The 27,534-nt window shown below is 42.4% G+C and overlaps 1 protein-coding gene across 1 annotated transcript in view; it reads right to left on the reverse strand.

The window, feature by feature from the left end:
- The window catches only part of LOC141105330 (MAP kinase-interacting serine/threonine-protein kinase 2-like), a 221,628-nt gene that overhangs the window by 80,183 nt on the left and 113,911 nt on the right, over positions 1 to 27,534 (reverse strand). Inside the window, 2 exon segments of the mRNA XM_073595198.1 lie at positions 7,180 to 7,281; positions 11,541 to 11,628. Coding sequence (XP_073451299.1) covers positions 7,180 to 7,281; positions 11,541 to 11,628 — 190 coding nt within the window.

Genomic DNA, 27,534 nt, shown 5'->3' on the forward strand with positions numbered 1-27,534 from the left:
TAGCAGAATGTGTTTTGTGGTGCAATTCTACACCTACCTCTTTTTTTATTTGTTTAGCAAAAAATAAAAACACAGAGGTGATCAAATACCACAAAAAGAAAGCTCTATTTGTGGGAACAAAATGATAAAAATTCTGTTTGGGTACAGTGTAGCATGACCTCGCAATTGTCATTTAAACAGCGACAGCACCGAAAGCTGAAAATTGGCTTGGGCAGGAAGGGGGTGTAAGTGCTTGGTATTGAAGTGGTTGAAGAACATACACAGATTTTGGATATTTTTACAAAAGAAATGTAGCAGAATACATTTTGGCCTAAATTTATGAAGATCATTTATTTGCTAAATTTTTAACAGAAACCAAAATTTGGGGACTTTTTTCTTTGGACTTTATCATTTTATGAGGTCTTACGACCTGTTTTTGTAGAAGGCACAATGTTGGGATCCCCCTGTTCTATGCAGAGTTTCACCTTCCCTGATGATTTAGGGTACATATTTCCACTGCCTTCGACACACTTTCCTTTTTCTCTTGCTTTTGTACTAAAAATGTATTAAAAATGCACAAAAAAATAAAAAATAAAAGTGTCTATTTTCTTTTATACAGCAAAAAAAGAAAAAAAGTGGGGATTATAAACCATGAAAATAAATCTCCATCTGTCTCAAAAAAAAAAATACAAATTTCATTTGGGTACAGAGTTGCATGCCTGAGTAATTCCCAAGGTGTGACAGCGCTGAAAGCTGGAAATTGGCCTGGCATTGGAAAAGGGGGAGTGTGTCGGGACTTGAGGCCTATGATCTACCAGAACACCCAGATTCTTCTCCACCACTGACTCCCCCAGCTGTTCTACTAGTATGTATGATGTATGCATATTCTTAGCACCCAAGTGCATAACTTTACATTTATTAACATTAAACCTCATTTGCCACATAGTTGCCCAAATAAACAGTGAATTGAGGTTGGCTTGAAATCAGAAACGTCCTGCAAGGACGTTATTCCACTGCATAGCTTAGTGTCATCTGCAAAGACTGAAATGGTACTTTTAAGCCCAGACTCTATATCATTTGTAAATACATTGAAAAGGGTCCCAGCATTGAACCTTGGGGTACACCACTAACAACCTTAGACCATTCAGAGTATAAATCATTAAGCATTACTCTCCGATAACAGTCTTTTAGTCAGTTCTATCCATTTACAAATTGATTTTTCCAAGCCTGTATCCAACTTCTGTCTTTCATGAATCCAAGCGGTTTATTGCTTAAAATATTTTTTCTAGCAAAGTATCATCTATGTGGTCACTTATTAAACTCTCCAGTATCTTCCCAACTATAGAAGGTAAACTAACAGGTCTGCAGTTACTTGGTGAAGACCTTGATCCTTTTTTAAATAACACCACATAGGCTTTTATAATTGATATTAGGCCAAATTCTGATTTTCTCTATCAAATGAACAGAATCTTAGAGGCTCACATGCTTTTCCCCACACACAAATATGTAACTTTGGATCATTGTCTTTAATAAACAGCCGAATAAGTAAAATGTTTTTGACTCAAACAATCTCAAATGCTCCCTAGCAACCAAGACGGCAGTTGACCTTAAAATTTTGAGACACCCTTAACTCTGTTCTGCTTACATGAATTTGGGGCAAGCCAGGGAGACTGTTGGCTCGGACTCTACAGAACACCAAAAACAAGACTCACATATCTACTCTAACATCCCCTCAGGGCTCTAAACTTCACAAATCTCAAGACATCACAAACTGCTTTTGTGACTATTATGAGAAACTTTGGTTACTGTAAGGAAGTGTAACAAACATCTCCTCACGTCCAGAGTATGAAAAACTTCTTCGCCTGGATTGGTCGGAGTTGGAGTAAGTGGGCAGGATTATTTCTTGTGATCGGTGAAAGGTAGAAGAAACCTTAGGAAGGAACACTGGGTCCGTTTAAAGGACCACTCTGTCAAAAACTTTCAGAAAAGGTTCTGTAACTGCCAGAGCTTGGAGCTCACTGATTCTTCTTTCAGAGGTGATGGCCACCAGAAAAATTGTTTTGAGAACCAAATTCTGCAAGGATGCTTCTTGTAAGGGTTTAAAACGGAGCTCCCGAGAGACCCTGCAAAATAAAAAAAATCCCAACTGGGAAAATCTTTAAGGGCTACTGGCCTATTTCGTGCGAGTGCCCTGAAAAATCTTGAAATTAAAGCTTCTTTGGATAAAGTTTTTTCAAAATAAACAGATAAAGCTGCCACCTGAGTTTTCAGGGTGCTGGTTGCCAGTCCCTTCTCCATTCCCGCCTTTAGAAGCACACCAGGAGTTACATTTTTTCCAGACCTTCATGTATATGGCCTGAGTGACTTCTTTTCTACTTGAAAGAAGGGTCTTTACTACTTTGTCAGATAGTCCTTTTGCCTTCAAGTGGTCTTCAGAAACCAAGCTGTTAACTGAAAATAGTCCACTTCCGGATGGTTCACTGACCCTTGCGATAGAAGAACTTTTCTGGACGGTAACTTCTATGGAGGTTCCGTGGCTAGATTTAACAGAGGCGCAAACCAAGGCCTTTTTGGCCAGAAGGGAGTGACCAGGATCAGATTTTTTTCTTCTCTGAACTTCCTTAAGACCAGTGGTATCAGAGGAAAGGGGGGAAAAGAATAGCACAGCTGGTAATGCCACGGATGGGCGAAAGCATCTATGCCTACTGCTTGATCTCCTCGGTGGAGAGAGAAGAATTTGCGTACTTTTGAGTTTTGTTGGTTGGCAAACAGATCTATTTGGGGTTGCCCCCAAGCTTTGGAGATCATCAGGAAGACTTCTTGATTTATGCTCCATTCCGCTTCCACCAGCTTCCATCTGCTTAGAAGATCTGCTAGAAGACTCTGAGAACCTTTCAGGTGGACTGCTGATAATGAGGCCAGGTTCTGTTCCACCCAGATCAGTAGTTGACTAGCCAACTCTAGGAGCCTTTTGCTCCTGGTTACGCCTTGTTTCATTATGTAGGCTACTGCAGTTGTGTTGTCTGACAGTACCTGAACATGATGGCCCTTCACTACATCTTGAAAGGCTAGGAAACCCAGAAAAATTCAGTTCCCGCCAGTTTGAGGAATTTTGGGCTTCTGACTTGGACCAGACCCCCTGAGAAGTCTGACCGTCCAGGTGGGCTCCCCAGCCCCAGGAACTTGTGTCCGTCGTTAGACGCTTGTCCATTGGAAAGACCCAAGAAAGGCCTTTTGTCAGGTTGGATGGATTTCTCCACCACCAGAGAGCCCAATTTACCTTTAAGGAAAGTTTTATCTGTTTTTTTAATGGTTCCTGGTATGACCAACTGCTTAGTATGTTTAACTGGAGGGGCCTTGAATGCAATCTGGCCCACTGAATGGCTGGAATTGATGCTGTAAGAAGACCCAACACTGCCATAGCTGACCTGGCTGACACTGACAGGTTGTTTTGAACCTGTTTCACCACTGATTGGATCTTTTCCCTTTTTTCCTGTGGTAGAAAGAGTTTTTGAAGCACTGAGTTTATGGTGTAACCCAAAAACTTTATCTCCTGTGAGAGTTCGAGATTGGATTTTTCCAAATTTAGGAGCCACCCTAAGTTCTTGAGGTGATCATGGGACATCTGGAGATTTGAAAGACTTGCTCTTTGGAATCTGTGAAGAACAACAGGTCGTCCAGATAGGGGACAACTGAAATCCCTCTCAACTTCAGAGGTTCCAGAGCTTCCGCCATAATTTTTGTGAAGATCCTGGGGGAGGATGAAAGTCTGAATGGTAGAGCTCTGAATTGGAGGTGCCATACTGAGTTCCCCAGATCCACTGCCAGGCGTAGAAACTGTTGAGAAGTCTGATTTATCGGAACATGAATATAAGCATCTCTTAAATCCAGGGATGCCATGAAACAGCCTGGAGTCAGCAACTTCGTAATTGAAAAGATTGTGTCCATCCTGAAATGCTTGTACCGTATTGATTTGTTCAAGATTTTTAAGTTCAGGATCAAGCAGTACTTCCCTGAAGGCTTCTTTACCAGGAATATATGAGAATAGATGCCCCTGCCCTCCTAATTTTTTTGGGACCTGGATGATTACTTCTTGCTGAATCAGATCCTGTAGTAGGCTCAACATTGCAGAAGCTTTATCCTGATCTCTTGGTAGGGCTGTAACATAAAATCTGCTCCGGGTGGCTCTGAAAATTCCAGCCTGTATCCCTGAGTTCTAATGCTTTTCACGAACAGACTTGGAGATGTCTTGTTCCACTGAAGGTGAAAGGCTGACAATCTGCCCCCTACTGGGGGCAGATTGTCACTTACTTTTAGAGGGCTGGTCTGGGGGAGATCTAAAAAGAACTCCTCCTCTTCCCTTACCCCTTTGGGAGACCCCATGGCTCTTACAGTCCTGCTCCTTACTCTTATGGGGCTGTTGAACAGCACGAAAATTCTTTTTAATTGGCTGTTTCTTTTTGGCAGGGAAAGCCTTTTTCTTGTCAGCTGTTCTATCTAAGACTGTTTCAAGGTCTGGACCAAAAAGAAAGTCACCTGAAAAAGGTAAACTGCACAGCTTAACCTTGGAAGCTGTGCCACTAGACCAGGTCTTCAGCCAGACCGCATGTCTGGCTGAGTTCACCAGTGCTAATGACCTTGCCGCCAACTTGACTGATTCAGCTGAAGCATCAGCCATATACTTAACAGCTTTTAGTATTAAGGGAAAAGACTAACAAATCTTTACGCGGTGTGCCTGCTTCAACATGGCTTCTCAGCTTTTCCGCCCAGAATTCCAGGTTCCTTGCCACAACCATGGAAGCCATAGCAGGTTTGAGACTGACTGATGTAGCATCCCAAGCTTTTTTAAGAAGGGAGTCTGCCTTCTTATCCATCGGGTCCTTCAGCACCCCTATATCCTCAAACACAAGGTCTGTACGTCTAGAAACCTGCGAGAAAGCAGCATCTACCCGTGGTTTCTTATTCCACACTTCAGAGTCTTTATCTTCAAATGGAAACCTTCTCCTAAGGGTCTTGGAGAAAAAAGGGCCCCTCTAAGGGTCCTTCCATTCCTTCTTGACTGACTCTGATAGGACCCTATGAACTGGAAACACTGTTTAGATTCATCCAGACCCTGGTACATTTTGTTGTGTACTGACAGTTGTACCTTTTCTTCCTAAATTCCAAGAGTAGTGTAGATTGCTCTTAAGAGATCATCCACTTCCTCCAAAGATAGCTTGTACCGAGAGGATCTGCTATCATCTTCCTCTTCATCCTCATCTGAATCCTTGAGTGAGAAGAGTACTCCCCCCTTCATCACCTGAGTCCTCAATCTCCACTAGTCTAGATGAGGATGCTCTTGGACTAGGTGGTGGATTCTGGGACTCAACCTGAACTGCTGGGTTCTATATCAATATGGACCTGACAGAACTCAGCGAGTTCGTAAGTTCCTTTACAGAAGAGAATAAGTCCTTGTACTGCTGGGACGTTTCTTCCTCCACCAGGTCCTTAATACAGGATCTGCACAGTGCCTTCTGCCACAAATCCCTAAGGGGGTTCTTGCAAGAAGGACATTTCCTTTGACTTGGTGGATTTGCATGTTTAGTTTTCCCTAACGCTTTTTCCTGTAATGAGAAATAAATTTTTACTAAACCTAGTGTCCCAAGAACCCACAACACTAGTATATAGCAAAGCCATCACCAAGCCAAGGAAAACAGAAACCCAAGCAGTGTTAATAGTGAGGTACCCAGTCCATGCTGCAGTGTCCGAGAGAGGTAGCCTCTGACCGTGTAGCTACAGGCTCCCTTAGGGAGGAAAACAAACAAAAACCAACAAAACCCATAGGGATCAGAAAAAAGGTACCACTGTACCTCTCTTACCTGGGCTTGACCGCAGCAAAGTGACGAAAACCCACAGGTTTTTTAAATTTTCCCGGTCCCTGTTCATCAGCGAGGGCCGAAAGCGGAAGCGCCAGTCTATAGACCCGCTCTCTGGTCCTTGCTTTCCAGGTGCTTGGAACCACGGCGCCACCCCCCCTCAGGAAGCCGCGTCACCGGACATGACGCCCTCGTCGGCCGGGACCCGGAACTGAGATGCGGGACACGCAGCTGACCGGCAGCGGTCCCCGCTCGTCCACCAGAGCCATCTCTTAGGACCCTGCAAAAAGCGGACTCCAGGCACCAGACGCCGCACCTCCTGAGGGCCCTAACTCCCCTGAGATGGAGAGACCGAGATCTGCAACACCCCCCGCACCTGGAGGGGTGCTGGGATGGTCACTGAACTAAGAAAAAAGGTAAGCCTAATGCCCTTCCACCCTGGAGAGAGCGCAGCTCCCTGGTTCCAGGCACATGCTTCCACCATGGCGGAGGAAACACAATAACTGAGGCCATGGTGGAAGAGGAGGGATTTAAAGGCAGCATGTGTTTCCTGTGAAGAAGGCGGAGCTACACTCTCTCCAAGGTTGTCCTGAAAGGCGATTTGAGAAAATTCCTTCCTGTTCCACTGAGAGGCAATCGGATTTTCCCTGGATCAAATGTACCTATAAATGTTAGTATCCAGTTATATTATGTACATTAAGGAAATAATCTAGGTCTTTTTTTAAAGCAATCTATTGAGCTGGCCAGAACCACTTCTGGAGGGAGTCTATTCCACATTTTCACAGCTCTTACTGTGAAGAAACCCTTCTGTATTACTGTTATTAATCTGCCATGTTTGGCACACTGCTCTCTTTTGTACTGTACTATGTGCTTTGCTGAAGAGTGAAATAAAAACTATAAATGCAAAAAGAAAAAAGAAAATGTTTTTGACTTCTTTAATAAACGTTTGTGAAAAACAAACACTTACTGTGTTAAAGTTACCACTATATATACACAATTTATTTCAAATATGCACACACAGGGGGTTGTTTACTAAAGGAAAATCCACTTTGCACTGCAAGTGCACTTGAAAGTGCACTAAAAGTGCACTTGGAAGTAAAGTCTCTGTAGATCCGAGGGGGACATGCAAGGAAAATAAAAAACAGCATTTTAGCTCGCACATGATTGGATGATAAGATCAGCAGAGCTTCCACTCATTTCAGATCTACCCCTTAGATTTAGAGCGACTGCACTGCCAAGTGCACTTTTAGTGCACTTTCAAGCGCACTTGCAGTGCAAAGTGGATTTGCCTTTCGTAAATAACCCCCACAGTCTCTATGAAATGTGTTTTAAATAAAATAATGACCTTCAAATCGTCCAGAAAAGCTGTCTGTTGCTCTACATCTCTTTTTCTTCTTTGTTCTCTTTTTGGCATCAGGAATATCAATAGGAGCACTAGATGGCAAATCTTTGGGAGGAACAAACAAAATGTTATTTATTTTTTGAAAAGGTCAAATATAGTGGTCCCTTCAAACTTGACAACGAATGCCTATAAAACAAACCTAAAAAGTCCAAATTGTGTCCTAGAATTTTTTTTTTGCCACTGAATTTGTATTAACATTTTTCAAGTTATACAGAAACAAAAAGTATAAGTACCTAGTAACATGGTCAGTAACCGACAAGGCACATTAACACAGCATTAATACCAGAAATGTAATATATTGCAGCAGTTTCTTTTCTTTAGCTTTCTTCCCTCCGTTTTCACCTGGCAATTTGGCCAGTAACACACCTCCTGTATTAGGCACCCATGGACAGCAACATTGTCAGTCTGGTGTTAGGTATACTAGCAGATTTTAATACACTAAAAAATTAAACTCACACTGCAGTTGCACAACTAGTTACAGCAACAGTATTTTCTTTGAGATAAAGGTTTCCCGTTAACCCCTGCCAGTGTTAAATGGTTTGTCTCATCCCTCTAAACTGCTATATTCTGCTGGAAATTTTGTGCTTTTAAAAAACAACAGACTTGCTGGTTGGATCACCAGATGAAAATAGAAGAAAGAAAGCCTAAAAAATCAAATTATTGCAGTTATTACATCTATTAATTGGTAAGCTACAATGTAATAGATGTTTGCTTTTGGGATTAATACTGTTTTAAGGCCAGTATACAGTGATCACCAATAACTTTATGACCTCTGACAAGTGAAAATTATTGAACATCTTGTTACAATGGCATCTGAAAGTTGGCGGTATATATTAGGCAGCAGGTAGACTTGATGTCCCTGAAGTTGATGTGTTTAAAGCAGAAAAAAAATGGGCCTTACACTCTGCAGTATATTGGGCTGCGTAGCCGCAGAACAGTCAGGGTGCCCATGTTGGCCCGTGTCCACAGCCAAAAGAACCTACAATGGGTACGTGAGCATCAGGATTGGAACATGGAGCAATGAAAGAAGGCAGCCTGGTTTGATGAATCGCATTTTCTTTGACATTATGTGCATTGCATACCCAGGGAAGCAATGGCGCCAGGATGTACTATAGGAAGAAGGCAAACTGGGCAGAGGCAGTGCTCTGCTGGGAAACCTTGGGTACCACCATTCATGTGGATGTCACTTGACACGTACCACCTACCTAAACACTACTGCTGACAAGGTACACCCTTTCATGGAGACTATATGTCCTGATCGCAGTGACCTCTGTCAGCAGGATATTGCGCCCTACCACACTGCAAAAATGGTTCAAGAATGGTTTGAGGAACACAACAACGAGTTTGAGGCGTTGACTTGGCCTCTAAATTCTCCAGATCTCTAGCTAATCGTGCATCTGTGGAATGTGCTTGAAAAACAAGTTTGAGCCATGGTGGCCCCAACTCACAACTTACAAGGCTTAAAGGATCTTCTACAGACTGCTTGGTGCCATATACCACAGAATACCTTCAGAGGTCTAGAGGCATCCATGACTTCATGGGTCAGGGCTGTTTTGGCTACAAAAGGGGGACCAACTCAATGTTAGGTGGGTGGTCATAAAGTTATCGCTGATCTGTGTATAAATAATATAGGTTTTCAGAATTTCACTTATGAAGGTGTTGATTCACATGTAGGGAATCTATGTGGTCATGGAAGTGTAAGTGGAATCAGCAATACGATGCCAGTAAAGAGTTGTATAAAGAAACACAGAACAAGGGGAAAAGTACAGAAATACTTGGTGACCAATAAGGAGACCAATAAAGTAAAACGGGGATCAGTCTCCTAACCACTAGTATACTGGGAGCTTGTGTACAGTACAATAAAAAGACTGGACTTAGCTGGTTAGAGTTAATAAACAGTTTGTGTAATATAAATAAAAAAATTATATAGAAATTGTGATTTTTAAAGATTATGTTCCTCCCCTGCTCTTCACCAAGATGGCATCCAGCTATCAATATTAGTGGGTGGTCATGAATGCATTATCAAGGTGCTTTGATGTGCATAATGATGCTGGTTCCCTGACAGACTGTGCCTGAGCATGCATGGTTTAATCTGGGATCTTCTTGCAATAAAGTTATGCATGCAATATCCCAACCTACGTACAGGAAAAAAAAAATGCTCTTTGCCCAAGCAACACTGGTGTAAAATCAGAATGCAAAAGTTGATTTCACTCCCGCGCACCTGAGAAGTTGCTATCAACATGGTGGCAAAATTTTGTGGATGTCTGGTAGTTGCCATTCTCTACAGCTACTTCTGCAAAATACATGGGCACTCCCTACCATATTTCAATGTCAGAAACATGGCTCAAAAATGTTGTGCATGAGTGGTAGTAGTGCCTGTACAGGTTGGCATGTATCAATGGAATCTCACCTCCGCAACGGGGCTTGCACATGCATATACAATTCCAAACCAGCGCTACATAAACTGTCCCAAGTATATAATAAAAGTCTATTTAGTGGTGCTTTCACTTTAAATACTCACCAGATATTAAAGCGTTTGTTACCCCAACACTTCATATTCCTGATATCTGCCTGCTGTACCATGTACCTGTATGAAAGTATCTTGTTCTCTTTCAATTCTTTCTTTTTTGTGAAATCCCTGGTGTTCCTGCCAGTCCCTCTGCTTTCTTATTAAAAACTGGCCACACTAGGTAGGAGAGCACACTATGGTCAGTTCTCTAGCTATGCTGGGAACTTAGCCTGCTCTTCTCCAATGATCAGACTTGTCCTGACACAGCCAGATTGGATTGAGAAATGTGCATTTACAGCTCTTGTGATTAGGGGGCTTTGGAGTTCGATAAGGTGCACTATATTCACGTGGGTGCCTGCATGCGTTTTATGGATGGTCATCCATCCATCCTTGGAAAACATAATTTGCACCAAGAAATTTAATGTTAGCACATACATATATGGTACCTTAGCATTGTTTGACGGTAATACACTATTGTAGGTAATTTGTCTTCTTGCTAAATTATCAGTGAGCGGAAAGGTTGGTGGAAGTTATTTGGTGGAAAACATAGAACGTGCAAGACTTTGTGTTCAACGGATGAGAGCTGGGGACATAAGGAGGAAGAGGTAGCAAGAAAAAGCACTAGGTTTGAGGCACATTATTTTTGTTTCAAACACGAACATATTAAAATTTGGTTTGGTTTTGTGAAATTTAGTATACTACGCTATATATGCATCTTTGTTTATTTATGGCTCTCTTACTGAACACAAGAATGGTTTGAGGAAGAGATAAACTGGAGAGAAGAAACACATCAAAGTATCCAATAACGCTTTATTTGACTCATATGTGTGAAAGATCTTAATTTGGTGGAAACACCACTACATGGACTTTGATTATATACTTGGACAATTTTTGTAGCCCTGGTTTGGGATTTTATATTTTATTTTTGCCCAAGGGAGCACTGTGACAACAGATGCTGGGCAGTATATATTCATTCATATTTCCTGTGCACTGATTTTACAATATAATCCATGCATAGTTGTTGTGGAGTAAAAGCTTGAGGGTGGCCTTACAGAATTGTCAGCACTTCTAATGCCCGCCCTCTCTCTCACCCTGATGCTGTTGTAAGAGGAGAAGAAGGACCACCATTGGAAAAGTGCTGGCAGGCAGAAGTTTGATTAGTGTACCCCACCCACTGGCCCAACCACTCTGCTGCCCATCCCCCCTTCTCCACCCCCCCCCCCTTTAGCCAACTCCACCTCCAACTTTCAAAATCCTACCCCATCACCACTCTGACACATACTATCCCTTTTTGTTCTCTTTCTTGGCTTCTGACTGCTCTGTCCCATGTTCCTTCTGCTCTGCTGCCCCCCACCATCACCACTCTCATCATTTGACCTTGCACCCCTTTCACCATTCTGCTGCACCCCACCCTCACTTTTGGCACTCTAGCTCCCACCATCACCACTCCGCAGCAACCCTCCCACAGCTACCCACCCCTGCTCTCACCACTTTGCTCTTCCCCCAACCCAGTCACCCACCACTTCCCCCTACCCAACCACCACCCACCCAAGCTCTCAACTCCTCCTCCACCACACCATTTCAAACTCCCCCTCTTAACTGTGCCTGCACCTAGTCCCCCTCGTCAGGTGTCACCCCTCCACTTATCACCACCTAAGTCCATCTGCTCTCATCACCACAGATGCCAACATTCTAATCCCCCATAACAAACCTTGCCTATCCTGGAACAGACACACTTTAGCTAGTAATAATTTATAACAGGTACATTCTTTCCATTGCACAGAATATATTTTACCAGGACGTGAAGTGCATTCAAAATTAAACACAGGCTCCAAATTTCTGGACTGTCCTTCATATTCTTCTGTCTCAAACGGATTTTGATTCTAAAACAAGGAAAAACATATTTTTCTAAGTGTACCACGCTGCAGCAATACATATAGTTGAGAATTCACAAATGGAGGACATACTTATATTGAATCTGAAAGCTACATATTCATAAATAGAACACATTTTCTCCCTGACAAATGTTTTGGATCCATACATAGGACAGGGCTTAGAATTGTTATTAGTGGAATTGACAGGTTTAAGAGATAATAAGTCCTGGTACACTTCTCACCTCCGTGTGCACAGGGTAAGAGTGGAGGTCCTTTTGTAATGCTTATATATCCTTCATCAGAGGTCCAAAATAAAACAGACCTTTTTTATTAGAGGTCATAAACCTCAATAACGTCAGGTGTGTGGCTTTCCTAAACAAGTCCAATCAGTATAATCAAACACAGCTAGACTCAAATGAAGGTGTAGAACCATCTCAAGGATGATCAGAAGAAATGGACAGCACCTGAGTTAAATAAATGAGTGTCACAGCAAAGGGTCTGAATACTTAGGACCATGTGATATTTCAGTTTTTCTTTTTTAATAAATCTGCAAAAATGTCAACAATTCTGTGTTTTTCTGTCAATATGGGGTGCTGTGTGTACATTAATGAGGAAAAAAATGAACTTAAATGATTTTAGCAAATGGCTGCAATATAACAAAGAGTGAAAAATTTAAGGGGGTCTGAATACTTTCCATCCCCACTGTATGTGTGTATGTATGTGTGTAAAAAAAAAAAAAAAAAAATCACCAAAAATCCTAAAGAAGATTTAAATTTGAAAAAAAAAAAATTTAAAACTTACCTAAACCCTTGTTGCTAGGCAGTCTTCCTAATCTGCCTCTTCCTATTCGGCAGCGTGTTCTTCTCCTCGGTGAGCAGCCCCGTTGTCTTCTGGGAACTGTGTGTGTTCCCAGAACACCACGGGGCCATTCACAGAGCGGAGCGCCGCTCGCGCGTGCCCAGTAGGAAACTGGCAGTGAAGCCGCAAGGCTCCACTGCCTGTTTCCCCTACCTAGGATGGCGGTGCCGAGACCAGAGAGCCGAGGGACGGATCGGCCTCGGGCGGCCGACATCGTGGGACCTTGTACAGGTAAGTACTTATTTAAAGTCAGCAGCTACAGTGTTTGTAGCTGCTGACTTTTAATTTTTTTTTTTCAGGCCGGAATCCCGCTTTAAGGGGGTCTGAATACTTTCCGTCCTCACCGTATATCAGCGAAGAGCAAGGTAGATTTTTGATTGTTAAGGGCGTAATTGGAGCTACTCGGGTAACCTTGGCTAACATATTTTCCTAATTCGAATCAGCTGCTTTTTTAAAGGTCACTGGTTCCCCTGATTTTGGAGCATAGTGATGGCACATTGATTCTAGGAGGGGATTTTAATTTTGCATATGATCCACTCTTAGATGTCTCAAGGGGTGTATCTCATTTATCATTCTCTTATTTAAAGCGATTAAAGGCAGAATTAAATCTTCTTCAATTGGTAGATGTATGGCGCTTACAACACCCCAATGTCAGAGATTATACTTTTTTTTCTTCAGTTCATTCATCATATATTCAAGAATCGATTACTTTTTCCTTTCACAAAAATATTTGGATAGAGTTCGAGCAACCATGATCGATCCAATTTTGTTTGCCAAACATGGACCGGCTCATCTGGATATAGATCTTAATATAGTGGCTACAAGGACCCTGTCCTGGAGGCTTAACGACACATTGTTAAAGGACCCTACCACCATGACTGAGGTTCTTCAGGGTTTAGAAGATTATTTTAGCCAGAATGACCAACCCAATATGTCTCAGACAGTACTGTGGGAGGTGCATAAATGCTTTATAAAGAGGAATTTTTCTTAAACATGGAGCCAGGATAAAAAAAACTAAGGCGGTTGGAAACTGCAACGTTACTTTGGAGGATTAGTAAACTTGAGTCCATCCATAAAAGAAACACTCGCTAAGCAGACAAAGAAAGAATTACTCTCCCTACGCCAGCAGTATAATCAAATCGCAAATTCAGAAGTGAGGGAGAAATTGAAGCGATATAAACAGTCTACTTATGAGTACGGAAATAAACTGGGTGTTCTTTTAGCTAGGGTACTGAAAGGGTCACAAACGAAACCACATATTACTCATATTACAGCCAAGTCCGGCACTAAGTTGTCAGACCCAGCGGCTATAGCCTAGGAATTTCAAAAATTTTATTGGAGGCTTTATAATTTTCAAAACACTCAAACCCAGCAAAGCCCCACCCGGGCAGACGTGATATCTTCCTTTTTGACATCATCGGGTATGCCCCCACTTCCATTAGAGGTGATTGCAGGGATGGAAGACCCTATAACAAAGAACTGGCCTCGGCAATAGAATCCTCTAAATCAGGGAAGGCCCCCGGCCCAGATGGGCTAACCCTTGTGTACTATAAAACTTTCCAGGACATCCTCTCTCCTTATTTTCTACGTACCTATAATTCCATTTCAGTGAATGGTAAGCTAAGACAGGATGCCTTGAGGGCCCACATTATTGTGATCCCCAAGCAGGATAAAGATCATTATCGGCCTATGGCACTTTTAAATGTTGATGTAAAATTATTCTCAAAAATCCTAGCGAATAGGTTACTGCCACATTTTCCTCACCTTATCCACGCAGACCAGGCAGGCTTTATTCCTCAGAGAGAGGCCAGGGATAATACTATAAGGGTGATAGATTTGATTCACATTGCACACTTGGAGAGCCGACCCTTCCTGCTTTTATCAACAGACGCTGAAAAGGCATTCTACCGTGTGGAATGGCAATTTCTATGATCTACTCAAATGCCGTGTAGACACGATCGCACATTCCGACAACAAAATCCATGTTTTTTTCCCGACGGATGTTGGCTCAAACTTGCATACACGCAGTCACACAAATCTTGTTGGAAATTCCGAACGTCAAGAACGTGGTGACGTACAACATGTACGACGGCACTAGAAAAGGGAAGTTCAATAATCAGTGCGCCACCCTTTGGGCTCCTTCTGTTAATCTTGTGTTAGTAGAAGTTTGGTGAGAGACGATTTGCGGTTTTCAGCCTCGTGCTTTTCCGATCGTTACTGCTCTTCAGTTTGTGCTTGTCGGTTTACATCTGGTTTTCAGTGCTTGCCCCCCCCAAAGCGCACACGAGGTCCGTATAAAATATATGGAGTACTTTGCGGATAGGGGGGCCATTGACATGCCAGAAAATGTTTAATAAACATTTAAAAAATTTTTTTTTAGTTAAATTGAAATAATATTTCCTTTGATTTACTGTTTGTTTCTTTTAGCTGTCTCCTAGGTTCTCCAATGGGCATTTTTTTTGGCCATTTTCGTCAATAGTGCAAACGTAATTTATTTGATACATGAGGTGACAATATCTTCTTCAGCGAACTATTATTATGTTGTGGGTCTGCCACACACACACCTTGTTTTTGTTGTTAATGTATGTAATGCATTACTGTTAAAGATATACATCATTTTCAGCACCATGAATGAATTTTGGTGAGTCACGAAAATGGCATGATTGTGGCAAATTATAAAGCACTGTGGGAGTTATTTACTAAAGGAAAATCCACTTTGCACTACAAGTGCACTGCAAAAGTGCACTTGAAACTGCACTGAAAGTGCACTTGTAGTGGGGGCGTGGCCTGGCAGCTCATGGAGTAAGACGTGGAAAGAGAGAGCTCCCTCTCCCAGCGCTTCTAACAGAGATCCTGAGATAAAATCCGGGGCTAAAAAGTTCCAAATCTACCTTCCTGTGATCCAGGCTGGTGAGGAGAATGTCTCCACCGAAGAAGGCTACCGGAGCGGCTGACAAGCTGGCACAATATCGCCGGCATGAAAAAGAGATGCAGTCTGAAGATGGCGCCCGCACATGTACGGACACCGATCCTCCTGCTGACGGCACGGCTAAAGTGCTAGATGCTATAGCGGCACTGCAGGGCACTCTAACAGCTAAAATCGACGAGGTAAAGATAGATATATCCCTGCTCAGACAAGATTTATCCAAAGTGAAGGACAGAGTCACGGAGGCGGAAACCCGGGTTGGAACAATGGAGGACATTCTATATCCTATGCAGCACACTACAGAGGATATGCAGAGACAAATTCAGCTGCTTTCGGTGTAACCTCCGGTTCATAGGCATCCCGGAAAAGGAGGAAGGCACTGACCCAGTCACATTTCTGGAATCTCTCCTTATCGCACAATATGGCAGAGAGGCCTTTTCTATGATGTTTGCGGTGGAGAGGGCTCACCGCATCCCAGCAAGACCCCCCCCGCCTGGAGCGCCGCCTCGTACATTTATTGCGAAATTCTTGAACTTTAGTGACAGGGATAAAGTTCTCCGTTTGTCGAGGGAAAAGGGGAATATTCAGCTAGGAAATACTCATGTTGCAGTATTCCCAGATTTTTCCAATGCAGTACAGAAGAAGCGAGCGCAATTTCAAGACGTAAAGCGACGCTTGCGAACATTACATCTTAAGTATGCTATGCTATTTCCCGCCAGGCTGCGGGTGGAGGAAGATGGGCGCGCACAATTCTTTGAGGATCCTGAGGCTGCAGCAGCATGGCTAGATCGAAGAGGACATCCAGCATAAAAACCGGAACCACAGCGAAGATTGAACAGACGGACAGACTCTTTTGTTATGCGGTGAGAGGTAAGGAGGAGAACCGAAGCTGATGTGCATATCCTAACAGTGACATACAGGGCACAAGGAAGTGCTTTCTCCTCCCCTGACTCCATTCCCCATAGTTATATTTCCCCTGTTTGCAATAATACCTGCGGTGGAATACTAAATTATACGTGCTCATTATGGACAGCACTCTGAATCTTGCGATATTCCCCCCCCCCCCTTCCCTTGATCCAAACTGTACCCTGGCGGAACACATGCAAGGACCTAAATATGGCATTGGAAAATGCGTATCACACTTTTCTATGCAGACTCGGAACACGAGGTAATCCTGACACAAACATGTTCCTGATTCACATGGAGGTGCCATGGGGGGAGCACGGTAATATTTTCGCTCCCCCTCTTGCGACCTTGCTTCGCAACTGTCAGTGAAAACTCTTTTTTATTTTCGCCCCCAAAGTAATGGTTATACAAAGCAGACCACGGTTAGTGGATGCGTTAAGATTTGTGCCTCCAGCTGGTTTAAATAGCTGGATGTTAACTCTCTTTTTGAAAGTTCGGGACTACATGCTCACGCCATGTTGGGGAGGCGTGCAGCCGGGAGGGAAAGGATGGGTTCAATTCTGTTATTTTAGTTTTGGGAAATGTAACATGGATATAATCTATAGATATATTAATACACATACTATCAATAGAAATGCAGATGAATGTGATATGCAGAAAGGGAGCTGGAGTACTGGAGATATCTATGTGGATTTGATCTTATCCTGCTGGTCTGGTTATAGTAAGGCTTACCCTTTACTAAAATTACCTCTATTAAATTTGTAACGTGGAATGTGAGGGGCTTGCGGGATAGGGTCAAGCGAACTGCGGTTCTAACATACCTAAAATCACAAAAAGCTGATATTACTGCTTTGGTAGAAACGCATATTACAGGACATCTGCAGACGGCTTTAAAAAAAACGTGGGTGGGATGGAGCTATCATAGCACGCATACCAACCAGTCTAGGGGAGTTTCAATTATTATTGCTAAAAAAGTTCAATTCGAGTTGGTATCCTTGGAATCGGACCAGCAGGGAAGATTTTTGTTTCTAAACGCACTTATAGGAGGGAATCCACTTCTGGTGCTGGCAAGCTATATACCTCCCCCATTCGCGTCGGAAGTGGTCATGAAGGGGTTGGCATTTTTAGCCAGAAACCCGTCGACCCCGGCCGTTTGGATGGGAGACTTCAATATGGTTATGAACCCAGCATTAGACAGGCCATTGCAAGAGGGTTCCCCCAGAGGTTCATTGCAACATACTAGATTGAGCCGCCTGTTGACAGAATTTGCCCTCACGGATGTTTGGAGGTGGCATAACCCATCCACTAGGGCATATACCTGTCATTCAGTGGGTCATCATACGATGTCACGGATAGACTATGTGTTAGTGACAAATACTTTACTACCAAAGGTTACTGGGTCTGGAATTGCACCTAGAGCTTTATCAGATCACGCCCCGTGCTGGATAATGATATCTCTATTAAAATCAATCCCCACTCCTGTGTGGCGACTCAATCCCTTCTGGCTCACAGTCCTACCAAATCTCGAGGGCCTAGCGAAAGAACTACAATATATACTCAATGACAAGTGTAATAGAGATACAATAGGCGCGGAATGGGACTCATTTAAAGTACATGCACGTAGACTACTGTCCTCCAGGATAAACAGATTTAAAACTTCTTCAAAATTTATTCTACAAATGTCAACTGACAAACTGGCAGAACTTGAAAGAGAATACACGTCAGACCCTAACTCTGAAAATCTCCAAAGAGTCAAACTACAAACCAGAGTAGTTAGCCATATACATATAGAAAAAGCTATACAACAAGTCTTTTTCTGCAAACAGCGAGTATTTGAGCATGGTGAACAGGCAGGTAAACTCCTGGCGTATTTGGCACATTTGAATGATAAACCCCCAGTAATAGTCTCCCTGAGTACACCGCAGGGAGAGATTGTTACGGATCCCCCTCAGGTGGCGGCCAGGTTTCAGTCATTCTATGGTGAATTGTATGCATCACAGAGCAATTACTCCCAGCAGGTTATACAGGCCTATCTACACACAATACAGTTCCCCAGACTCAACACAGAGCAAGTTGAGATGCTTGAAGCTCCCATAACACAGGAAGACATTGCAGAAGCTATATCCCACCTATCTAAATCCAAGGCACCTGGGTCAGATGGTTTACCTTTAGAATTTTATGACACCTTTTCAGAGATACTCATTCCTAAGCTCAAACAATTATACCATAACATTTTTGAAACGGGAATACTCCCCCCATCTATGCAAGAAGCACAAATAATAGTTTTACCCAAGGCAGGGAAGGATACTCGGTTCCCCGAGTCATACAGACCCATTTCTCTACTCCAGGTAGATATTAAGCTACTAGCCAAGATACTTGCCTCACGCCTTAACAAGGTCATTTTATCTTTGATACACCCAGACCAAACTGGCTTTATGCCGGGCAAAAATACGGCCATGAATATTAGGAGGTTATTTATGAATCTTTAAGCCCAACACGACAATCACGGAACCAGGGTGGTGGTGGCCTTGGACACAGCCAAGGTCTTCGACTCAGTAGAATGGTTATTTTTATGGGAGTGTTTAAAGGAATTTGGTTTTGGCCCACGTTTCCTCAAATGGGTCCAAATATTATACCAAACTCCAAAAGCAAGAGTATTCATAAATGGGTGGCTATCAGATCAGTTCCCCCTGGAAAGGGGCACACGTCAGGGGTGTCCCCTCTCTCCCCTTTTGTATGCATTAGCAGCTGAACCGCTTGCAATTGCTATTCGAGCAGAACCAGGAATAGATGGGCTACGTATAGATAATTACACAGAAAAAATAGGCTTATATGCAGATGATACTATCCTATATCTAGCGGACCAGGGCACATCGCTTCAAACAGCATTAGGAATTATTGAAAAGATGGGCAGCTATTCGGGACTACGCATAAATTGGGATAAATCCCAGATACTCCCCATAGATCATTCTCCCCCTCCGCCTACATGCCCGGAACTCCCCCTAACTAGAGTAAACATGATTAAATACCTAGGGGTAATGGTTACGCGGGATTTAGGGGACTACATTATCAACAATGTGGAGCCATTGTTCTCCTTGATAAAAACCAAGACACAGGCCTGGTCCAGATTGCCCCTGGGGGTAATGGGAAGGATAAACATCATCAAGATGATTTTACTCCCTAAAATCTTATATATGGTATGGCATGCACCCCTATACATTCCTCTTAAGATCTTTAAAAAAATGGAAGCTATTCTTAATTCATTTGTTTGGGGGCATGGAAGGCATAAACTGGCCTGGCATATTCTTAAAAATCCCACATCTATGGGGGGAACCGCATTGCCAGACTTGCAGGAATACTACATTGCGGCACAATTATCCCACCTGCACCATTTCAACAAGACTGAAATGCAGCGTTACAAAATGTTAGTGTGCGAGGATCCAAGGAGTCCACTGTCGACCCCCTTACAAGCTATATTTAGAGGGGGACAAATGCGTAAAGGAACCCCCAGATTTAATGTAGGAATGCTCTCACACCATCGAAAAATATGGGAAATAACTTTGAAAAGGCTAAAAACTAGACATATACACTCCCATTCTCCCCTATGGCTCAATAATAACATGCCAGAACTCAAAAATATACCAGACCCAACTGTGTGGGCCAAGTACGGGATAATATACCTTCACCAGGTTATGACTGATATGCGGCCCAAATCCTTTCAGTCTTTAAAAGACGAATACTCAATTCCGCATCACCTATTGTTCAGTTACCTGCAGCTTCGCCATGCTCTACGTTCCCAAGCCAGAAGCATAACGGGCACTATTACTCACCCTCAGGTATTGGATATAATTCTGGGAGAAGAATCCCAGAAACTAATCTCAGGTCTATACTACACTATTCGTATACCTGTCAGTAATTCAGAAAACCAAATTAGGATGGGAAAGGAATGTGGGAACTATTAATGATGCAGACTGGGATGAAATACTAGAAAATGTAAAAATGACCTCACCCAAACTGTCAGACAGGCTCACCCAGCTGTATATAGTCCACCAAGCATACCTGACACCGCAGAGGCTGGTAAAATTCCAACCTTCACATAGCTCAACATGCCCCTTATGTACCTATGGGCCAGGCACCCTCTACCACGGGATATGGGATTGCCCCACGATACAAGAGTACTGGATGCAGGTGATAAAATTTCTGCATGACAACATGGGTTCCCCAGTTGTTTTAGACCCAAAGCTATGTATATTAGAGCTACTACCTGACACAGACTTAGATAAATTTCACACTATTTTCATTTATGAAACTTTGTTTATAGCCAGAAAAGCCATAGCCCGCACCTGGATGCAAACCACACCTCCGAATATATCAACCTGGAAAAGGGATGTAAATAATACCCTTCCTTACAAAAAATTAATTTATATCCACAGAGGATGCACCCAAAAATACTCGAAGGTCTGGGATAGATGGGTGGAAGATGGAGAAACCTGTACATGAGGAGTTCAAAACCAAACACTGCCCGCTCTTGTAGTGAAGTTCAGTTGGGTACAGGGTTTACAAAATATGACAAACTTGGGAAGCTCACATAAGCTTAATTTAGAAAGGATACACCTCAAATGCTAAAGGTCTCTCTCTAACTGTAATTCATGGTAGGCGATAGAATGTAATCACATGCATCTGTAATAATTAAGTATGTACTTATGTACTAGGATACGTCACATGCTAACTGTAAATCTGTAAATCTATGTTCAATAAAGTTGGATTTCCCAATTAAAAAAAAAGTGCACTGGTAGTGCAAAGTGGATTTGCCTTTAGTAAATAACCCCCATTTCAATGTAAACACAAACTTAGTCCAAAAAATGATATTGAGCATTGAAAGAAGAAGCCATACATTGTTGATTAGAAAACTTTTTACTCTGTGCACATTTACATGTGCATTAGAAAATGGTTTCTGAACAAACCAACATATTTTAGTAATAACATTTTTGTTTTTGACAGTACAAATAGCCTTTTTTGTGTTAAAACAGACATGTTTAAAACCACAAAACAACACACAACTCAGGAACTTACAAAGTTCAACTCTGACAAAGTGAAGGCAATATCAGACATTAGTATGTTCAAACTGTGTTGATATTGCCTTCATTAGATGGGGTGATGTCACCCCCGTGAAAGCCAAATTTTGAAGATGCACACAAATTGAGAGTCAAAATGGGGATTTCCCTCCTGATCCCATGCCTAATGTCAACATGTGCTAGCTCCCATCATAGGGGATCAATGGACGTGTCTCGGGGGTGCAACCCCCCTTCCTCTCATCTACTTTAGTTGCGAGGAAGGTGTTGCACCCCCAAAACGCGTACCTTGATATCCCGTGATGGCAGATAGCACATGTTGACACACTGTGTGCATTTTCAAAATTTGGCTTTCTAAAAAATATTCAAAATGTGTGAAAATAATAAAAATACAAACAAACTAGAAGGTGTTTTAGATTCTGCCTAAAACATCAATGATGTTTTTGAGTCTTTTTACCACATCATTGATGTCTTCCTTGATCTTTTGTAAATCACGATTGCACACCATGATCTCCCCCCGATGAGGACGTGTGCACTTGCACTTGTGAAATGAGATTCTTCTTCCACAACATCCAGATCACCTAAAATAAAAAAAAAACACCATGTATTATAAATATGCAGGCATACATCTATTACCTGAAGCTGTGGTCTAAGACACTCACCTGTTGTGGTCACTATTTCGCCCACTTCGTAAACCTCTCCTTCCTTCACATCTTCTGGTTGTGGTGTGGGGATTTGCTTTTTTTTTTTTAGGAGGTGGGGGGTCCCTGGTGTCCTTAGATGTCCCGAGTCTTTTCTCCCCTATGTGAATAAAAAAAAGGTATACTTAGCACACAGATATTTGAGGCCAGAAATAGTAATATGAAACATTGCTTGGAAGTGTCGTACAATTGTCTTTTTTGACAGAGTTCCAAGCTGAAGACATTATTTTTTTCCTTTTCTAAAGCTGGAATACTTACTTTTTTTGTACAATTTTCACACATGGAGACACCCCTAGTATCCACTGGAGCACCTGTGTGGGACACCTTAAAAAGTTTGTTCTGGTGTCCCACACTACTGCTCCTGCGTCCAGATGTGTAAACAGCTGCTGAGTATCCTCTCCTTACACGGAATCAAGTTTGCATTTCATTCTAGTACAAACCCATCTAGACAATGTCATAAACTTCTTTTAATACAAATAGGCCTGAATAAATGTAGTTAACCTGTATCTGCCAAAAACATCGTATTACTGGGCGAACAAACGATGTTTACTACGAACGATTACTGTGCCCACGAACTTGAAAGTTGCCATTTTAAACTGTACAACAGTAAAGAAAATCACATGGAGCAGCATGCAAGTAATAATAATAATAATAATAATAAGGAACACACGACAACTACTTACTTTTTTGAAGAACTCTCTTGATCTTTCTGTACTGATCCTGCTCCCTCAGTTTCAGGTTTGATCAGCGTTTACTCAATTGTTCCTTGGATCGTTGTACCCCAAAATTCCTGTGCAGGCTTCTCACAACTTTAGCCATATGACCTTTCTGACATTTGGGTTTGGGTAAGGTCCATTCTTCCCATCATAGTCGGCCCTCTTCAAGATGTCCACCATCTATATAAAGGACATATTTAAGGCCTTAAATCTCCTCCGGGATTGGGACGTTCGTGGCTCCGGCCTTTTGTCGTTGCTGCTGCTGCTGTCTACATGCACTTTCTCTTTCTCCACCATGTGCTCTCCCACTGCGCCGAAAGACAAGGGTCAGGGAATAGACTAGAAAGAACGTCAGGGGCGGGGTTTCACGCGTATATAAAAGCGTAACACGCGTGCGTCGTATGTATGATCTGTGAGAGGAGGTAGGAGTATCGGAAGCGCCGATCGTTAGAACGAAGGTACAATTTTCACTTGGTGCATCAGTGGCCTATAGATTGAGGCCTATATTGGGACAAGATTAGGAGATTTTAGCCTGACATTAGGGTTTGTCCTGTGTTGTGTCTTGCAGAGAAAATGGATCTATTCAATGATGAGGACTTTATCCCCATATTCATTGATCTGTACAGGGAGCTGCCCTGTCTGTGGCAGGTAAACCACCCCTTTTATAACAATAAAACAAAAGAGGAAGGCAGCGCTGTATAGCATTGTTCAACATATTTCTAGTCAAATAATGAATGATGTTAACTAGTTATTATTGATCAGTAATTTCTGATTTTACAAAGTATTTTACATATCAATAGACAGTAGTGGCCACAAATGATTGGAACAAGAATGAAAAATGCTGGGATCAGAATGATAGTCTTTTCTATTTATTAACATTCAATTTGCAACAGTCATGAGCTGAAAATTGTGTGTGATTGATGAACCAAAAACGAAAACCTATGTCCCTTTTTCATACACAGGAAAGTCTCAGCCAAGAGGAGGCTGTGGAAAGTGGCAGCCAGGAGGTGGCCAGGCCCAGTAGCCTGCCCGAATCCCAGGTCCCGCCCCTCCGCCTTCCAAAAAAAAGTCCCAGGAAGAGGAGCAACCTGGAGGCAGCACTTGGCCTATTTCGGAAGGCTATTGGGGCCCTCAGACCCTCCCCCCAATAATCAAGACAACTATGCCTATATGGCAGCTTGCAAAATGCAGGCAATGGAGGGTGGCCAATGCCTCTTATGTGAGGACGTTATCTTACAAGCCCTAAAAAAGGGGTTGAGGGGCGAACTCACAAACCAAAGCCACGTTTGTGAGTTCAACCATGGTCCTCCTCCACCTCCTGCCACAACTACAACACCAGAGCCACAGTCTGGAAGCAAGTGTGGAAGTAAGACAAGAAAGTGATGGCCTGGGTTCAGTCTGGTCTGACAAGAGACGCAGGCTGTTGTAAGACCACAGCCTGGGGACAGATATGTTATCTGCTGCTGTTCCTGATCTCTTGTAGTCCTGGACCAGATTGTGCTAATCATTATAAGGACTCCTCAGGCCACCAATTTTGACTGTAAAATAATTGATGTCCGCCCTGGGGTACAAAGGCTTCACAAATTTCACCAGTTTCTCCAGCATTGCCTTCCTCTTTTTTTTGTTATGACCCATAATAAATGGCTATTTATTTTTCACAAATACTTGCCTATGTGTTTTACTTCAAAAAAGGACAGTTTGTTTGTGAGCAGGCAGGTACATTTCAAAAATAGAATGTCAAATTAACAAGGGACACCACCAACCTCCTTGAGGTTAAAAAATACAAGAAAATAATGGTGTTGTGGTAACTTGTCACAAAATTATGGAGGTCACATAAAAAAAAAAAGGAGATCTGGATAAAAAAAAAAAAATTATATATATATATATATATATATATATATATATAAACATTATTATGGAGATCTGACGGGAAAAAAAAAATGATTCATGAGATCACGAGAAACAATAAAGAAATCAGGTTGTGAATATCAGCAGCAAAACAATTTAATTATGCTAGCATTATAAAGAAGAAGAGAATGCGCTGCATTAAAAGATTTTAAAATTTGCAGCATGAGGAATGTGCCATCTCCATTACAAACGCTAGTTTTATCAGAACAAGCGTTTCCGTCTCATACTTGATTCAGAGCATGTGTGGAACGTTGTGCGTCGGAATTGTGTACACACGATTGGAATTTACAAGAACGGATTTTGTTGTCAAAAAATTTGAGATCCAGATCTCAAATTTTGTTTGTCGGAAATTCTGACAGAAAATGTCCGATGGAGCCTACACACAGTCGGAATTTTCGACAACAAGCTCCCATCGAACATTTGTTGTCGGAAAATCCGATCGTGTGTACACGGCATTAGACATATTGGCCTGGGGGAACGAATGCAGTTTTGGATTCAGGCATTATACACTGGCCCTACTGTGGCCGTGTTGGTTAACGGGGCCCGATCAGAGTATTTCTCATTGTCTAATGGGATGAGACAGGACTGTCTCCTTTCTCCTTTAATGTTTGTGCTAACCTTAGAACCCTTTCTTTGCAAAGTTAGATCAGACCCTTTGATCACTGGACTTCAGGTCTCAAATATGGAACTTAAAATTGCCGCATATGCGGATGATCTCCTATTTTTTCTTACTAATCTGGAGGTTTCATTACCACGTCTACTTCAATGTTTAGCTCAGTATGAGGATCTTTCTAATTTTTCTATATATTACGCTAAATGTGAAGCGATGAGTATCCTCCTTTCTAAGGACTGTATTGCTAACCTACAAGGTGTCTAACCAGTTCAAATGGGTTCAGTCCTTTTTGAAATACCTGGGGGTTAAATTGACCCCAGATACAGCCCTACTCTATGGGACAAACTTTTGCCCATTATTATTGAAAATGCGATCACATTTTCAACTATGGTAGACCCTTGCCCTCACGTGGTCTGGGAGGTGCAATGCATTTAAGAGGACACTGCTCCCTCAGATTTTATATTTAATGCAAGCGATATCTATTAAACTACCTCAAGCCTTCTCTTGTGGCGGACACTGTTAATTAAATTTCTCTGGAGCAGTAAAGTTGCTAGAATTCGCTACTCGTTGTTTTTGCCTAAATCATGGGGGGGGGGTTATTGGTCTGCCTGACTTGATCTCATACTACCGAGCCTTATATCTGTCCAGAGTGGTGTCACGGTGCACCCCCTTGCAGACCAAACTGTGGGTGCAAGTGGAACAACATGCCTCATCGATTGCTCTGTCTGCACTCCCATGGGTTGCTCATAAATATTATCGGGGATTGAAGAGGCATCCTACGATCTGGGCTACCATCGCAGTTCTTACCAACGTACTCTTATCAAAAGGCCTTTCTCCCTATCCACCCCCCATTAACACCAGTGATTCAGAATCCAGACATCATGCCTGGGCGTGACAATAAACAGCTTTGGGGGTTGATAGGATTGGTATATCTAAATGCATGCACTTTGTTACCCAGCAGGGCTGGATGTCTTTGCAAGATCTTTCTACTCTCTCACAGCCTCCCTTGAGCCCTTGGTCTGCTTTTCAACTGTCACATTATTTAAGGTCTATACCAGAAGCGGAATCATATGTTAGGCCACTGACATTTTGCGGCGGGGGAACAGGTACCACATATGTTGTCTCTTCTGTATAAACAGATTATTGAGCCTCCACAAGGTCAAATTCCTTTGTATATATGCCGCTGGGAAGAGGACCTTCAGATTTTTTTCACAAGACCGCAAATTAATAGGATTATTACACTGGCTCACAAATCATCCATAGAAAGCCGATTTCAAGAACAGGGATACAAGCTATTGGTCAGGTGGTACAGGGTTCCGGCCCTACTTAATACACTTTACCTGCAAACCTCTAAGCTATGCTGGCATCGCAATAGACAGGGACACTATTACATATTTTCTGGCTGTGCCCTTTAATTACATAATTTTGGAATGAAGTGAGGAACATAATTAAACAATTGACATTAGTCGACCTTGGTATGAACCCCTTGGGAGATCTCTTGCATTTAAATGAGCTGCCCCTTCATCACTATAAAAAGACATTGATAGCGCAAATGCTGAATGCTGCCCAGGCATGTATTCCAGACTTGTGGAAGTCCACGATTACTCCCTCTTTGAAACATTGATTCTCTAGGATAGATGAAATTAGGACAATGGAATCTATGACATTGTCTCTCTACGGTAGAGAGGAAGAGTGTAGGGACACCTGGCGGCCATGGTCAACCTTTTCGTGTACATCCCAGTATGATGATTGCATTTCCGTCTAGGTTGGGTGGGCCGGGTTAGAGGGGGAGGTTTGGGAGGGGGGTGGGGTAGGGTGTTGGAAGCTCTGAAGGCAAACCCTTCACTAGCTTGTGCTAGTTGGTTGGGGTCTTTTTTTCTCTCTCTCTCTCTCTCTCTCTCTCTCTCTCTCTCTCTCCTTTTTTTCAGTAGATTTTGTCTCCTGACCCCCAATGTTGGGGCCAGGAGAAAGGTTTCTTCTATCCTAAAGTAGATAAGTCAAGGTATATGTATTATAGGTTAACAATTGATGTAATTTTCGCATATCAGATATACTTTGGAGGTTACTATTTTTTTTTCATTTTTTTTTTAATTTTCATTAGGGTGGTGTACTAATTCATAATCCGTACCAACCTCCTATTGGACTATTTACACCTATGCATTTAAACATACATTAACATACATACACCATAGCTGCTAGTTGAAATGGCTTTAGT

The sequence above is a fragment of the Aquarana catesbeiana genome, linkage group LG01, assembly GCF_042186555.1.
Source record: "Aquarana catesbeiana isolate 2022-GZ linkage group LG01, ASM4218655v1, whole genome shotgun sequence".
In the NCBI taxonomy this organism is placed as follows: domain Eukaryota; kingdom Metazoa; phylum Chordata; class Amphibia; order Anura; family Ranidae; genus Aquarana; species Aquarana catesbeiana.